The sequence below is a fragment of the Spinacia oleracea genome, chromosome 3 (assembly GCF_020520425.1).
Source record: "Spinacia oleracea cultivar Varoflay chromosome 3, BTI_SOV_V1, whole genome shotgun sequence".
Lineage (NCBI taxonomy): Eukaryota > Viridiplantae > Streptophyta > Magnoliopsida > Caryophyllales > Amaranthaceae > Spinacia > Spinacia oleracea.
This window is the reverse complement of record NC_079489.1, coordinates 53,845,405-53,860,166: the sequence shown is the minus strand read 5'-3', so window position 1 is coordinate 53,860,166 and position 14,762 is coordinate 53,845,405. Positions and strand designations below refer to the sequence as shown.

The following is a 14,762-nucleotide window of genomic DNA, read 5'->3' as shown; positions in this document are numbered from 1 at the left end:
TACGTTAGGAGTTCTTGTTTGTGTTCGTATACTAAAGGGGAAAACACGCTACTTTTGTATGTATTGCTTAATCTATACTTTATACATGTTTCCTGGCTTTGGGATTGTTCCGCTATCATGTTATTTATTTACCTGTAAATCCCTACATTCGTATCATGAGATTCATGTGAATTAAGTACTTTTTAGCATGTTTTTATGTTTGTGATATTGTCGAAACTTTTCTAAAATTTTTCGTGACTTTTCGATTTTTTTCTTGATTATTGGATGAATCTTTGAAAGGGTACTGTATTCATAAAGTGTCGAAATTTCGACTTTTCTTACCCTAGTCTGATTGGAAATGGAGTTTTAAAATCAAGTCATGCGAACAAAATGTCAAAAACAGGCCCCGAAGTTGGATTTTTTAATTTGGGCCTTTTTGTTGTTTAATGAATTAAATCGTTAAAGTTGACGCGTTTTTAAATTAATTGTATGAGCAAATCGACTTATAATTAATTGAAATTTTATCCTACTGTTGTTTATAATAATATGTACCAATGATAATTTTTTCTTTCATAATTTTTAATTATAAACCCTAATCCCAATTGTTAGAATAATGAATTTTTGATCCAAAATTAATTTTATTAGATCTGAAAATTTATTTAGTTGAGAAGGGGAATATGATTTCATATTTAAATGGTTTATTTAAAAATTCTAGGATTAAAAAATTTTTTGGATTCGTTAATTTTAATCGTTCACCTAAACCAAATTTGATAAAAATCTGAAATTTAAATGTATAGAACGATTTAAATGTCTATGACGATTTAAATGTTTGGATTGGATTATCAAAGTTATTAAAAAAAAATTGATGTTGATCGTTCGTTAAATTTGAATATTCATTAGCCTAGATTTATAAATTTCACAAATTGGATTGTTTGAAATTTTATTAAATCACCAACTTTATTAATTTTCGTAATTAAAACGATTGGATTTGTTAATATTATGAAAAATATATTTCGTGCAAATAATGTTTCGTAGATAAAAATTGAAAATTTTAAAGGGTACGTGACAAGTACGAAGAGCTAGGCGTAGCCCTTGCGTGCAGCAGCAACAAGGTCGCGGCGTAGCAACGCATGGCACATGCGGTAAACACGTTGGCCTGGCGCACACGAAGCAGCAGCAGTAGCTTCGCGCTGCGAGGCACAGCGCTGCTGTGCGAGGCTTGGCACTGCCAAGGCCTTGTGCGGCATGCTGAGCAGTAACACGACATTAGAATGGGCGCAAGCCTAGCCAACACATTTTGTGGTTTTTGCTCCGATTTAAATTCCGAGGCCTAATTTTGGGCTTTGGGCCTATTTTTGCACGAAATGGCTAACAATTGACTTTTTCATTATTTTATTTTATTTGACTTGGGTCGGACCGCGAGTTTAAATATTTAAAATTTAAAGTCCAGATTAAATATTGGTTTAAGTGGGAGGCGTTTAAATGAAAAATTTTAATTAACTGTTTTTAATTAATTTTTCCGTACGACATTTTATTTTAATTGAATTACTTTTTTATTAGATTAATTCTAAGGATTAATAATTTGGAATTGATAATCTTTTATGACGCGCTTATATGAACGTGATTTTAACTAATCATGTAAATACTCGCAAAGCTTATTTGGGCCATTTGTTTTAAGATATGAATAGTTGAATGCATATATATTATTACTATGTATTGTAGGTATTGAAGGTGACTAGTATGGCCAAACTAGGATAGTTAAATAGGGCATGCGTACCGTTTTATCTTTGAATGTAAGTTTTAAATATGGTATGCGTACCATAACGTTTTGATGTAATAATAAGATTATTAAGTTCAAGTTCTCTAGTTTATTCAAAATTTCAAGTTAGCATTTTGAATGGATTTCAAGACGGTGCGAAGCTAACAAGGTGAAAAGAAGATTGGATGCTTCAAGACCAAGAATTTTGGGGCCATACTAGTTCACCAAACTTATTTATGATTTTTTATATTGGTATATGTATATATGAATGCGTTTTTTATATGTTGGACTAAGGATTTAGTTCACTAAATAATCAAACCAACATAGAAACAACTAAGTCCAAGGAATATTGTGTTTAAAATTGTCTTCCAAATCAAGCACTTACAAAAATCTTCGAACCTAAGATAGTAGTTTTCCGCCAAAGCGAGGTGCTATTTTAGTATTCCTGGATGGTAAGACATCCCAAAGGAGCACGTTGATTGTGGTTGTAACTCAAGCAATATTGGTACATATTGTGGAAAAGGAATAAGTTATGGAATTAACTTGTTAACCATGAGTAGTTTGGACATTACTAGCAATTGTTTTTGCTTACCTGAAATCTTCAAAGGATTAAGACAAGCCAAGCATGCTTAAGACTTAGAGACTTTTAGGGTCTTGGATTCGTTTCATTCATTTTGGACTATGTATTTATTGCATGAATGAAATATTTTAATAGCTTTAATGATTGCATGCATGCTCTTATTTCAAGTTATTAAAAGTATTTTCATTGCAATTTCATTTTGTAGAATATGAATTATAGTGCATATAATAGTAAATCTTCAATTTTATTGCGTTCGGATAATGGAACTACGATATTTCCTCAATTAATTGGTAACATATTTGAGATCAATTCTCAAAAGGAAAGGAGACTGAGAACGTATCTTAGATGAAACATTTTCTTATGGTGATTTTCATGGTTGTTTCAACTAAACTTGAATGGTAGACCAATTGGACCTCATATATTCAAAATACTGGGTAGTTTTGGAATAATGAAGTATTGAGTTAAAGGCTCATGTATTACCTATGGTTAACAACCAATTTCCTTTTGATTCAATGTCAAAATAGAATCATTGGATGTGGTCATTATAAATTATTAAAAGGAAAGGAACTTTGTAAGCATAAAAAAGTAAGAAAATCAAGCAAAGAGTAAAATGTTTTTGACTATAAGAAAATGTGCTAGAAAGGATAGGAAACGGGAACAAAAGAAATGAATTCAAGATTCTATTTCTACCTATAAGTTTTTGTTAAAGATAAATGACTTAGGAAATAAACCCCTATGGTATTGGATTACCGTTTGAGGTTCTAACTTTTGTTAAGAACTCAAAATCTGGAAGCTAAGTCTGGATATTGACCTACAAGTGAGAAATCAAGAAAAGTTGTGCTACATTAGCTGTAGGGTTATATTGTTTGTTGTAAAATCCTTCCAAAGGCTGGAACTTAATGGCGTTACGTTCCATTAATCATCATAAACAATTTTATGTTTGGACACAGACAGACTGACATTCGAAATAAACAAAAACAATCGTTGAATGTTTATTTGAATGAAATGGCCATTTATGGGTTGAGTCATATTATTGATTAATAAAAAAAATCTCTTCACATTCAAAATTCAGAAGGTTCAAACCAAATATCTTGATTTATGTTTCACATATCTTTGGAAATGTAATACGACATTATCAACAAGATAACGTTCTAAAATTCCATGGCATGGATTTTTAAAAGTTTATTAATTTAATACACATGGGTACGTCTTACTTGCTGAACGTGACATGGAAATGGATTATTGTTAGAAGGTTCTAGACAATTACGTTCATAGGCCAAAGATGGATTTTATCACATACCTATTTCACAAGAATTTGAGAAAATATGGCTATATTTACTCAAAGTGAAATATGTGAAATGCTTCAATGCAATTCACAAAAGGGTATAAAATCAACTTGGCAAAAATTTTAGAACATCTAGACTGGGTTAAGGTGATGTTTGCATGAGCCGAGAATGAATATCAAGATTGTTTATATGGAAATCAAAGCTCCATAAGAATATGATATGTCCAATGGAGGAATCGAAATCTATTCGGTTAATGATAATCATGACTAGTTTCTTATATAGTTTCTAAATGATACTCTCAAGTGATTATCACACTAAACAGAGTTGTCAAAGATAAATATAAGATGTCATAAGGCGCGCCACCCGAGGGTGGTGTTGACTATCCAAGGTTTCATGGTAAGGGCAGGGGTAAGGGTAAGGGTAGTAGGATGCGTTTTGGGACTTGGAACATTGGCTCTTTGACAGGGAGATCAGTCGAAGTAGTAGAGGTTATGAGAGGGAGGATAATTAACATATTATGTTTGCAAGAGACTAAGTGTGATGGAAAAAAGGCAAGAGAAATATCTCCATGGGGTTATAAGCTTTGGGATTCGGGAAAAACTAGGGATAGGAATAGGGTAGGTATCCTTATTGACCGAGAATATATGATGATGTAGTGGACGTGTCCCGAAAGAGTGATCGAATTATGAGTATTAAGCTTGTGATAGGGGATGAAGTTGTAACTATTGTGAGTGCCTATGCACCACAAGAAGGACTAGATGCTTCAACTAGACAAGAATTTTGGGAGGATTTAGAAGAAGTGGTGCAACGTGTCCCTAGAAGTGAGAAACTGATCATTGGTGGGGATCTCAATGGACTTGTAGGCTCGAGTCGCGATGGATTAGAAAGCATTCATGGTGGTTTTGGGTATGGGGAGCGGAATGAAGTGGGAAAAGTTATTTTGGGTTTTTCATTGGCATATGACTTGGGTATAATGAACACTTGTTTTGAGAAAAGAGACTCTCACCTAGTAACCTATAGGAGTGGAGATAACACGAGTCAGATTGACTTCGTTTTAGTAAGGAATTCTTTGAGACAGTGCTACACCAATTGTAAGGTCTAAAGGTATCAGAGATTGATTGGATCGAATCCAATCTGTGAGATGGCAGTGATCTTTAGCCGGTCATGGCCATGAGACCTCGAATTCCCATGTTCCAGCGTGCATTATGCCAACAGGATTCCGGGTGAGAGTACATCAACCCAACATCGACTTGTAGTACTTGATTTTCGAGGTAGAAGTTATATAAGGAGGAGAAGACCACTAGTGGAGCCTAGGATCAAGTGGTGGAAACTTCAAGGGGAGCAACAACTAAAATTTGTGGAAAAGGTGGCAAGTGAAGGTATTTGGGCCGGGGATATGGATTTGGATATAGACTCGTTATGGACCAGAATGAAGCACACCATAAAGGGAGTGGCAAAAAGGTCCTAGAGGAATCTAAAGGAATCATGCCACCAAGTAAGGACACATCTTGGTGGAACAAAGTTGTGCAACAAGCTATAAAGAGAAAACGAGAATGCTATAAAGAGTTGGGAAAATGTAGAAGTGATGAGAACTACAAGAAGTACAAGGAGGCTAAAAGGGAAGCAAAGAAGGTCGTAAGAGAGGCTAGAGCAAAGGTGAATCAGGATCTTTACGCAAGATTGGATACAAAAGAAGGGGAAAAAGACATCTATAGACTTGCTTGATTTAGAGATAGAAAGACGCGAGACATAGGGAGGATTAAATGTGTGAAAGATGTTGATAAAAATGTTTTGGTGGGAGATAAGGAAATCAAGGATAGATGGAGGTTCTACTTTGATAACTTGTTCAACGGGGATCAAGGGCGCGATATTGGGGATACAAATAACCCTCGGGATATGGTTAACCTAGACTTTATGCGAAGATTTCAAAAGAGAGAAGTCGAAATGGCACTGAAAAAGATGGGAAGCAAGAGGGAAGTGGGGCCCGATGGTATACCTATCGAAGTCTGGAGATGCTTGGGAGAGAGAGGGGTTGTATGGTTAACAAATCTTTTTTCAACAAGATTTGGGGAAGTAATAGTATGCCATTAGAGTGGAGGAAAAATACTATCATCCCCTTGTACAAGAATAAGGGTGATGTCCAGGACTGTGCCAACTATCGAGGAATCAAACTAATGAGTCATACTATGAAACTTTGGGAGCGGATTATTGAGCAAAGCTTGAGGAGAACTGTGAAAATTTCGGAGAACCATTTTGGATTTATGCCTAGGAGATCGACTATGGAGGCCATTCATCTTATAAGGCAACTAATGGGGAATTATCGGGATAAGAAGAAGGATTTATATATGGTTTTCATTGATTTGGAGAAGGCGTATGATAAGGTACCAAGGGAAATTCTTTGGTGGGAATTAAGTAGGAAAGGAATTCCGAGGAAGTATATTGATATCATCAAGGACATGTACGAGGGAGTTATCACGAGTGTGAGAACTAGTGTTGGTAAGACCAAAGAATTCCCCATTACGATTGGAGTGCATCAAGGTTCCGCACTTAGCCCGTTTCTTTTTCATATAGTCATGGACGAATTGACGAGGTCAATCCAAGATAGTATACCCTGGTGCATGATGTTTGCAGATGATATTGTGTTGATTGATGAAACAAAAGAAGAAGTGGAAAGTAAGTTGGAGTTATGGAGACAAACTTTGGAATCTCGGGGTTTTAGGCTGAGTAGAAACAAGACGGAATATATGGAGTGTAAGTTTAGTGGAGTTCAGATAGAGAGACAGGGGAGATTACCTTAGATGGGAAAATTGGCCAAGGCTCTGAAATGTTCTGTTATTTAGGATCTATAATCCAAAAAGATGGAGAATTGGATGGCGATGTGGCCCATAGAATCAAAGCAGGTTGGTTGAAGTGGAAAGGTGCCACGGGGTTCCTATGTGATTCAGGCATGCCCCAAAGATTGAAGGGAAAAATTTACCGCACGGCAATTTGACCCGCTTTGTTATACGGCACGGAATGCTGGGCAGTGAAACATTGTCATGTGCACAAGATGAATGTGGCGGAGATGCGCATGTTACGTTGGATGTGTGGGAATAAAAGAAAGGATCTTTTGAGAAATGAGATTGTTAGGAAGAAAGTAGGGGTTGCACCGATTGAGTTTAAGATAGTGGAAAATCGTTTAAGATGGTTTGGACATGTAAGCAGACGATCAAGTGATGCCCCGGTTAGGAGGATAGAACGGTGGCAAAGTGATAGAATTGCAAGGGGTAAGGGAAGACCTAAGAAAACTTGGAGGAATGTGATTGAGCACGATATGAGCTTTCTTGGGATTGAGGAAAATATGGCGTTGGATAGGAAAAAGTGGAGGGAGAGAATATACATTGATGACTTCATTTGACTTATTCAGCTTCCATGTTTCTGTTTCTTTCTATTTTTTTTTATTTTTTATTTTTTATTTTTTTTAATATTCTTTTAAATTTTTTTAATTTTACATGCTATTTTGAAATGTACGTATTTTACTTATTCATTTATTTTAAACTTTACTTATTTTTTATTATATTTCTTCTATAATATATATATACATTAAACAAACTCAAGAATAGATATATATTTCTTTATGAGCAACTCATAGAAACAAAAGGTATTGATTCTACCACAAATCTGAGAACATATGATTGTTGCTCTAGATAATGTCTTTTAGGAAACATCATATTTCCAAAAAGGCAAATGGGAAATATGACCTCGAAGTGACCTCAAAAGAACTTCGAGTCAAGCAACAAACAAATGTAGGATACTTAGGAGTCTTTGGAAGAGCTTCAAGAAGACTTTGGAAGTGCTTCAAGATAATTCTAATACTCAAAGGACTTGAGTAATGTCTTTATAGACACTAACGTTTGATGTTCAATACCTAGATAAATCGTATAAGGAATAGAATTCAACCAAGATAGATACATAGATATCTTAAGGAATGAAACCTATGAAGACTTTGGAAGAGCTTCAAGAACATATGACTTACAGGTAAGCTACGACGAATTAAAAATTCCCAAAAATGGTTTGAGTCCATATACAATGGTGGGAGGCCATTAAATCCGAAATGTCTTCATCTTGAAGAATCAAGTCTATGATTTGGTTGATTTAAATAAAGGGTTCACACCCATTGGTTGCAAACATGTTTTCAAAAAACATACAAAGATGATATTGTATACACATAAAAATGAAAAGCTAGATTCATAGTTAAATATTACAAACAAACTTCATGGCGTTGATAATGTTGAAATATTTTTCACCAATTGAAATGCTTGAACTATTTTGGATAAATCTAGCAATCATTGCATATGGAAATATGGCAATTGGAAAATGAAACATCCTCCTCGATTGGACTTGTTGGAAGAAATTGTGTACATTACACAATGTAAAAGTTTTGGATGCTAGATAAAAGAGGAAGCTTAAGAAATCTATTCGTAGATTAAAGCATGCAAGTGGGAATTCAAACATACTTTTCAACAAAGGCTATTGATCAACCATAAGCTTTGTGAAAATATGAATCATCTTATAGATGAGGAGTTTAGTGGGATCTAAGTCAAATTTATTGGTTCTATTATGAGATACATATCTCTCTATTATAAATGACATTCAAATTTTAAATGGTTAGGATTTGAAAGTATTTGTCAATATTAGAACCATGGTGAAAATTAGATCATATTGGGTCAAAGATCTATTCGATAGGATCTAAAACTTTGTTTGGATTCTGTAAAAGTAATTACTAAATCAAACACAAATGAGAGACTCAAAAGAGACTCTCAACCCATATGAGCAAGTCTATGTAATGAATGTTTTACTAAGTATAAAGCTAGGTTGTTATTACTAAGGTTAAACATGAAGGACTTGAAGAAGAAACTTGACCTTATATCACACGGCAATGCCAAGATTTTAGCAAGATTCGGTATCTCGTGAAACTGAATGAGCTAAAATTTACATGGATAGATTTTAAATTACTAATGTTTTTTGCATTACAATCAATCATGTACGGTGTGATATATAGATCGCCAAGATAACTCGTGAATATTGGATCATGACGAGTTTATACCAATATTTCATGATCTATATCAAATATCATTAGAATAATATCAAGAAACATCCAATGCATTTGGAAATTTAAGATAAGCACTTGATAAGAGGAAGTGAAGATGAACTAAGAATTGATGCTACATGCATAGCCTAAGTAAAAGTTGGATATTGTTGATAGGTAAACCACAAACATACACGGGAGCGTCGTGATTAAAAGGTGGTAACATAGGTTCAAAACCATATGTGATGCATGGGAAACTAAATCATTGATTGGTTTCCAAGCTCTCAGTTGAAAGATGTATTTCCCACATCTCTGTGAACTGATTGGAGTATTCCAAAAGGGAAGCATCATTTGCAATTCTACATAATTGAAATGATTTCGGTGTTGCCTAAGAAGCAACAAAAGGAAATTGTTTATATTGGGAGTTCTTCAATGAACTCAGGTTGATCACAAGTCTGCTATCTGGATGGTTTTTTATTTTAACTTATGAGAATCATTCTAAATGCGATGAAAGACTAGATCATTCTATAAACATGTTCAAAGATATTTCCATCTTACATCGAAAGGCTTTCGATAGAAAAGATGCCAAGAATAGCAAAGTATGATAAACTAAACCTCTATAACCAATGACATACAACACTCATATGCAGAAATGGAATCAAGTTTTAGTTCCATGAATGTGAAAGGCCCATATCTAGCTGTAAAACATTAAATGTTTGATTTTGGGTTAGAGGCCCACAAATTTGTAAGAATTTGGTTTATACATTTATCATTTATGAAATTATATTTCATATTTCATTTAATCTTGGTTTAGTATTAAATGATGAAGTCCAAGTGATTCAAAACATTCAGATGGGATGTCAAGATGGATTCTTTGACAAAGAAATGCCAATAAGTGAACTTGAATATTGAATCACAAAAGGTTCCCTAATCCATGTCATTGAATGGTCGGACGAACTATGACTAATGAAGATTAGATTGCAAGTTGATTTATAGTTCGGTTTCTTAAACTATATGGGACATGGATGTGAGAAATCATTTGCATAGATACTTATTGGAATTTGTATCGGATTGACCATAAGAACACTTTAAGAAATTAAAGTCATGTCATAAGTCGTTCTCATTAATGATGATTGGAACCTCTTCCTTGAAACCTGATTAGTTATAACTGCTTATTTGAGAATTAGTTCGCTTTGATGCTCGCTAAACGTCGCATCGTAAAAGGAGACTATAAAAGCAGTATTCAGGCTAGCTATGAATCAAAGTAAGTTGTTCATAAGTTACAATAAGGGGTTGTCCTCCTATATTTGTTAGGATATGGTGTTGTTGTTGTACAAGGCCTCTCAAAGAGTTAGATACTGTGAAAATGCATGGCGGTGCTCAGAATGGTTAAGGCTTAACCTTTTGTAAAAGTTTAACAGTTGAACTCAGTAATTCGAGAAACACTTCTGGACCAAATAAGGATGACTTGGATTTTACCTTATGTTCAGTAAGTAACACTAAGAGACAAAGGAATTGGAATGCACACTTATCTAAAGTACAGTTGGGAGACTGAAGGAAATATGTCCTTCACATAAGGTGCATTGGTCCAATACCAAAGTTCAGATTAATTATGAATAAATTAATTCAGTAAGATCAAGTGATCGAAACAACTAGTTGGAGCAATGTTTCCGATCAGTAAGTTCTAATCCTTATTAGGCTCACAACTTACTCTTGACTGAATCTACAAGGTCACACAAATGACATAAAATAGAACGCCGGGTTAAATGAATCGGAAATTTATTTAATGGCTTTTTGGGAAATTAGTTCGGAAAACATAATTATACGATATGGCGTTGGATCGGAAATTATATATCGTATCGCGTATATTCGTAAGCTAGGAGAAACACATAATAGTATCACACGACGTTGGATCATATCGAACTATACGAGGGAGCATTGGCCGAAGGGCCATCAGACGCATACGAAGGGCAGCCCACGAGCCGAATGCAAGAAGCACTCAAGGTCCATAGACGCGAGGCAAGCAACTGTATCACAGGCCCATTGTCGTGTGGCAAGGTGCGCGCGCGGACCAACCAACATGGCAGCAAAAACATTGCAGCAGCACAGCGCGACCCATGGCCCAGCGCCTGTGTGCGCGCGTGTTGGGTTGCTCGTGCAAGCTGGTCGGCCAAGCTCGATTGGCTTGCACACTTGCCTAGGCTTATTAACTTAAACCTATTATTTTCTAATCTCTAGTCCAGTCATACACGAACCCTAGCACATAAAGATAAACCCTAATTCTCTTTGTGCCTCCATAGCGTGTTCATCCCAAAAAGTCACAAAACCTTGAATAAGATCTAACCTATCAATGTCAAAGCGGATCTGAATGTGTCGGTGAACCAAGTAGAGGAACTACGATTGGAGTTCTTGTTCGTGTTCGTGGACTAAAGGGGAAAACACGCTACAAACGTATGTATTGCTTAATTTGTACTTTATACATGTTTCCTGGCTTTGGGATTGTTCCGCAATCATGTTATTTATTTAATTGTAAATCCCTACAGTGGGTGGATAAGGACCCATGCAGTATTCCCACATTCCACATGGTATTCGCGCGTAGTATCGTGTTTTTGGGCTTTTGATTTATTTTTTTCTTAAATCTTTTTCTAAACAAAAATTATTTTCTTGGCATGGTACCGTCGCGCAGATCCCTCGAGAATCGTGGGTGTACCATGTGGGTTTTCCAATACTACCAGTCCTTCACCCAATGTGCATTAGTCTAATACCAAGGTTCATATTAATTACGAATAATTATTTCAGTAAGATCAAGTGATCGGAACTGCTAGCTTGAGCAATGTTTCCGATCATTGAGTTATAATCCTTATTAGGCTCACAACTTATTCTTGAATGAACCTACAAGGTCACACCAATGACATAAAATAGATAAATGGATTAAATGAATCGGAAATTCCTTTGATGGCTATTCGAGAAATTAGTTCGGTAAACATAATTATACGAAAAGATGTTGAATCGGAAATCGAATATCATATTGCTTATATTCGTAAGTTTGGCAAAACAAATAATTCTATCGTACGATGTTGGATCGTATCGTACGACACGATAAATAAATTGTCGAAAGATAATTTACACGCAAGACAAAGTGAATTCCACGAGCCGAGTGCACGAGACACTCAAGGCCCATGGGGGCAAGTGCAAGCAAGAGAACAACACAACGACACGTCAAGCCCATAGCTGGCCTGCTGCGTGTTTTCTTGTGCGCGCGGGCCAAAACAGTGACAACGTCGCTGGCTAGGGCGTGGCCCATGGCCCAGCGTGTTGTGTTGTGCGCTGTGCGTGCTGCTTGTTCCTTCGTGGGCTTGTTGTCCGGATGTGGCCTTATGGCTTGGTCGTTTGGCTTGCCTTGTTGTTAGGTTATTATAATAACCTATACCATACATGTTTTCCATAACTAACCAAAATACATTACACTAACCTTAGGCATCTAAGTGTGAACCATAATTCTCTCCTTGCCTCCAAACTTTGTTCTTCCCTAAAAGTCAAAATACCTTGAAAGATATCTAAGCTATCAACCTCAAGGCGGATCTGCATTGTCGGTGGACTAAGTAGAGAAACTACAATTGGAGTTATCGATCGTGTTCGTAGACTATACGGGAGTTCACGCTACAAAATTATGTTATGCTTAAGCTGTACTTTATACATGGATTCTGGCATTGGGATATTCCGCTATTATGTTATTTGATTAACTATAAATCCCATCAAAAGATGATTTCAAGATAGAGTTGGAGAAAAGTCGAGTGTTAAAGATAAGTGGGGAGATGAATGTTGAGGAGGAGGAGGAGGAGAACGAAGACCATAAATGGCACCGTACAATAAGTACTCGAGATATTTTCGATTCCTGGATAACATAGACTTGGTGTAGACGCCTACATTTGTCCCTAGGCCCGACACGGTGTGTTCGATGATGAAACCAAACACACCGCTTGACTATGCTTTCCTAAACATGCAACGAACGATCCATGACTGACTGACAATCCCGTAATCCATATTTCCATTTTTAGAAGATAATATTTATAGTAACTTCCATACTTGGACGTTACCCCGAATAGCAGCCACGTAAGATAAAATATCTAAGTGTTTGAATCGCGTTATGATTCATCATTAGATAAGGACTAAAATTTGCAATCCAACTCATGCTCCTAAAGGTTAGAAAACGTGATAAGATTCGGTGAAAAACCGCCAAGAATGGTACAAGTGAAGTAAAACACCAGCGCTGGAAAATTCCAGCGCTGGCAGGGCAAGCGTCACAAATTTCCAGCGCTCAAACCACCAGCGCTGATTAATTCCAGCGCTACAGTTTGATTCTAATATAATCACGCAAGAAGAAAGAATTATCTAGATGTCACACAAAGAAGATCTGGCGCTCAGATTGCATGCGCAATAACCAGCGTTCCTGATCCAAGCGCTGGAAATTTCTAGCGCTTAGCATATCTGAGTCAGAAAATTCTCTTTTCGAATTTATCTTATTCTGGCCTATTTTGCTATAAATAGGGCCTCTGAAACCAGAAAATAACACACAATTCCAACCCTAAACCCTTAAGCTTGAGTATTGACTGAAGCTTTCTACGTCCCGATTCGTGTGTCTGCCGTATTAAACACATTGTTAAGCAGACCCTGCCCACACGACCGCCTGATCGCTGAATCCTGTCGAAGTGTTGCAGAAACCTAAACACAATCCTAAGCCCCAAAATACTCAAAACTCTGGAAGAATCATGTCCCGTAGTTAGTCGGTCAGAAGTTCGAAAGCCAAACGGAAAGCAAGTAAAGTCAAGTGGTAGGTGTTCCTGAGAACCGCAGTAAAGCCTACGCTTTTCTGTAACGTGAATTATATTTTTATTGCTATACCCACCATATAAATCTGCTAACTTTATCTATTATACTGTTCACGCCTAAATAAGATAATACTCGGACAAATCGGTTTATTGTTAAGCCCCTTAAATCGATCTAAATCAGCTTTTGACATCTGTTTAGTAAATATATATGCATTAAAATCAATCAAGAGTAGTAATGTAGCATAAGCATGTCCGATCATCGTCACAATTGAACTAGTAAGGACCGCGCCGCGTGGGCTAATGTTGGGCACTCCCCGTATTAGTAAACGTCTCCCGAACTCTCAATCTCTGCTCCGCTAGATGTTACGTTGAGGGATCTCCACACCAGGGATCACAAGGGAATCTATGGCCGTCGTGAATCACACATGTTTGCACTCCAGGCATGTCACGATAACCGGGTTTTTTCAGTTTTCTTAAACCGAATGACGACTCCTAAAGACTAGTAAAAAGAGGCTAACGCCCACAGTTAGTCCCTATTTTACTTATTATGCTTGGCACATCCAGAAGAGGGAAAAATCGACACTCTCACACTTGGATAACTATCATGTCTGATTTTATTGAGGAGATCTTAAGGCTAATATTTAACTTTGTGCTTTAAATGTCAAATGTTATGCAAGAAAAATTACCTTAATTATAAGTTATTAGGGACGAGGTTAAACAGTTGAGGGTTGTATCTTGTAAGTGAGTAATTAAAGGTGTAAAGTACAACAAATGAAAATGACTTTTTTGTATCCCCTAAGAAATGGTTTAAACTATCCTACTATATTAATTATAAAATAGAATAAAAAGTCATAAGAAATCAAACATTTAGGGGTTGTTTGATTGACATCTAAAATTGGGGAAGTAGTAATTCATGGGAATCTATAAATTGGGTAGGTGTTTGTAATACCTCGTATATATATTTATAAAGCATTTTTATGATTTTTAGAATCCAACTCGCATTTAAATATTATTTAAATATATTTTTATTAATTAGAATATTTATTATTTTAATTAATTAAGAAATAAATTTATTATTCGAAGTCGGGAAATTATTTGGGGTTTTGATTTAAAAAAAGGTTTGAGTTAATTTAAAGTCCAACTCGTTTTCATGATTAAGCCCAATCAAAGAATCCAAGTTAGAATCCTAATTCAAACCCAATATTTAAGCCAAGCCCAATACTCAATTTACTAATCCTAACCCACTAGGGATTATGAAAGC

At 36.0% G+C, this 14,762-nt stretch overlaps 1 protein-coding gene across 1 annotated transcript; it reads left to right on the top strand.

Moving 5' to 3' along the window:
• The first annotated feature begins 4,032 nt into the window (after positions 1-4,032).
• Positions 4,033-4,706, top strand: LOC130469698 (uncharacterized). The gene is made up of 2 exons (XM_056839127.1): positions 4,033-4,177; positions 4,261-4,706. Exons 1-2 carry the CDS (start codon positions 4,033-4,035, stop codon positions 4,704-4,706), a joined length of 591 nt encoding a protein of 196 aa, XP_056695105.1.
• Positions 4,707-14,762: the final 10,056 nt, after the last annotated feature.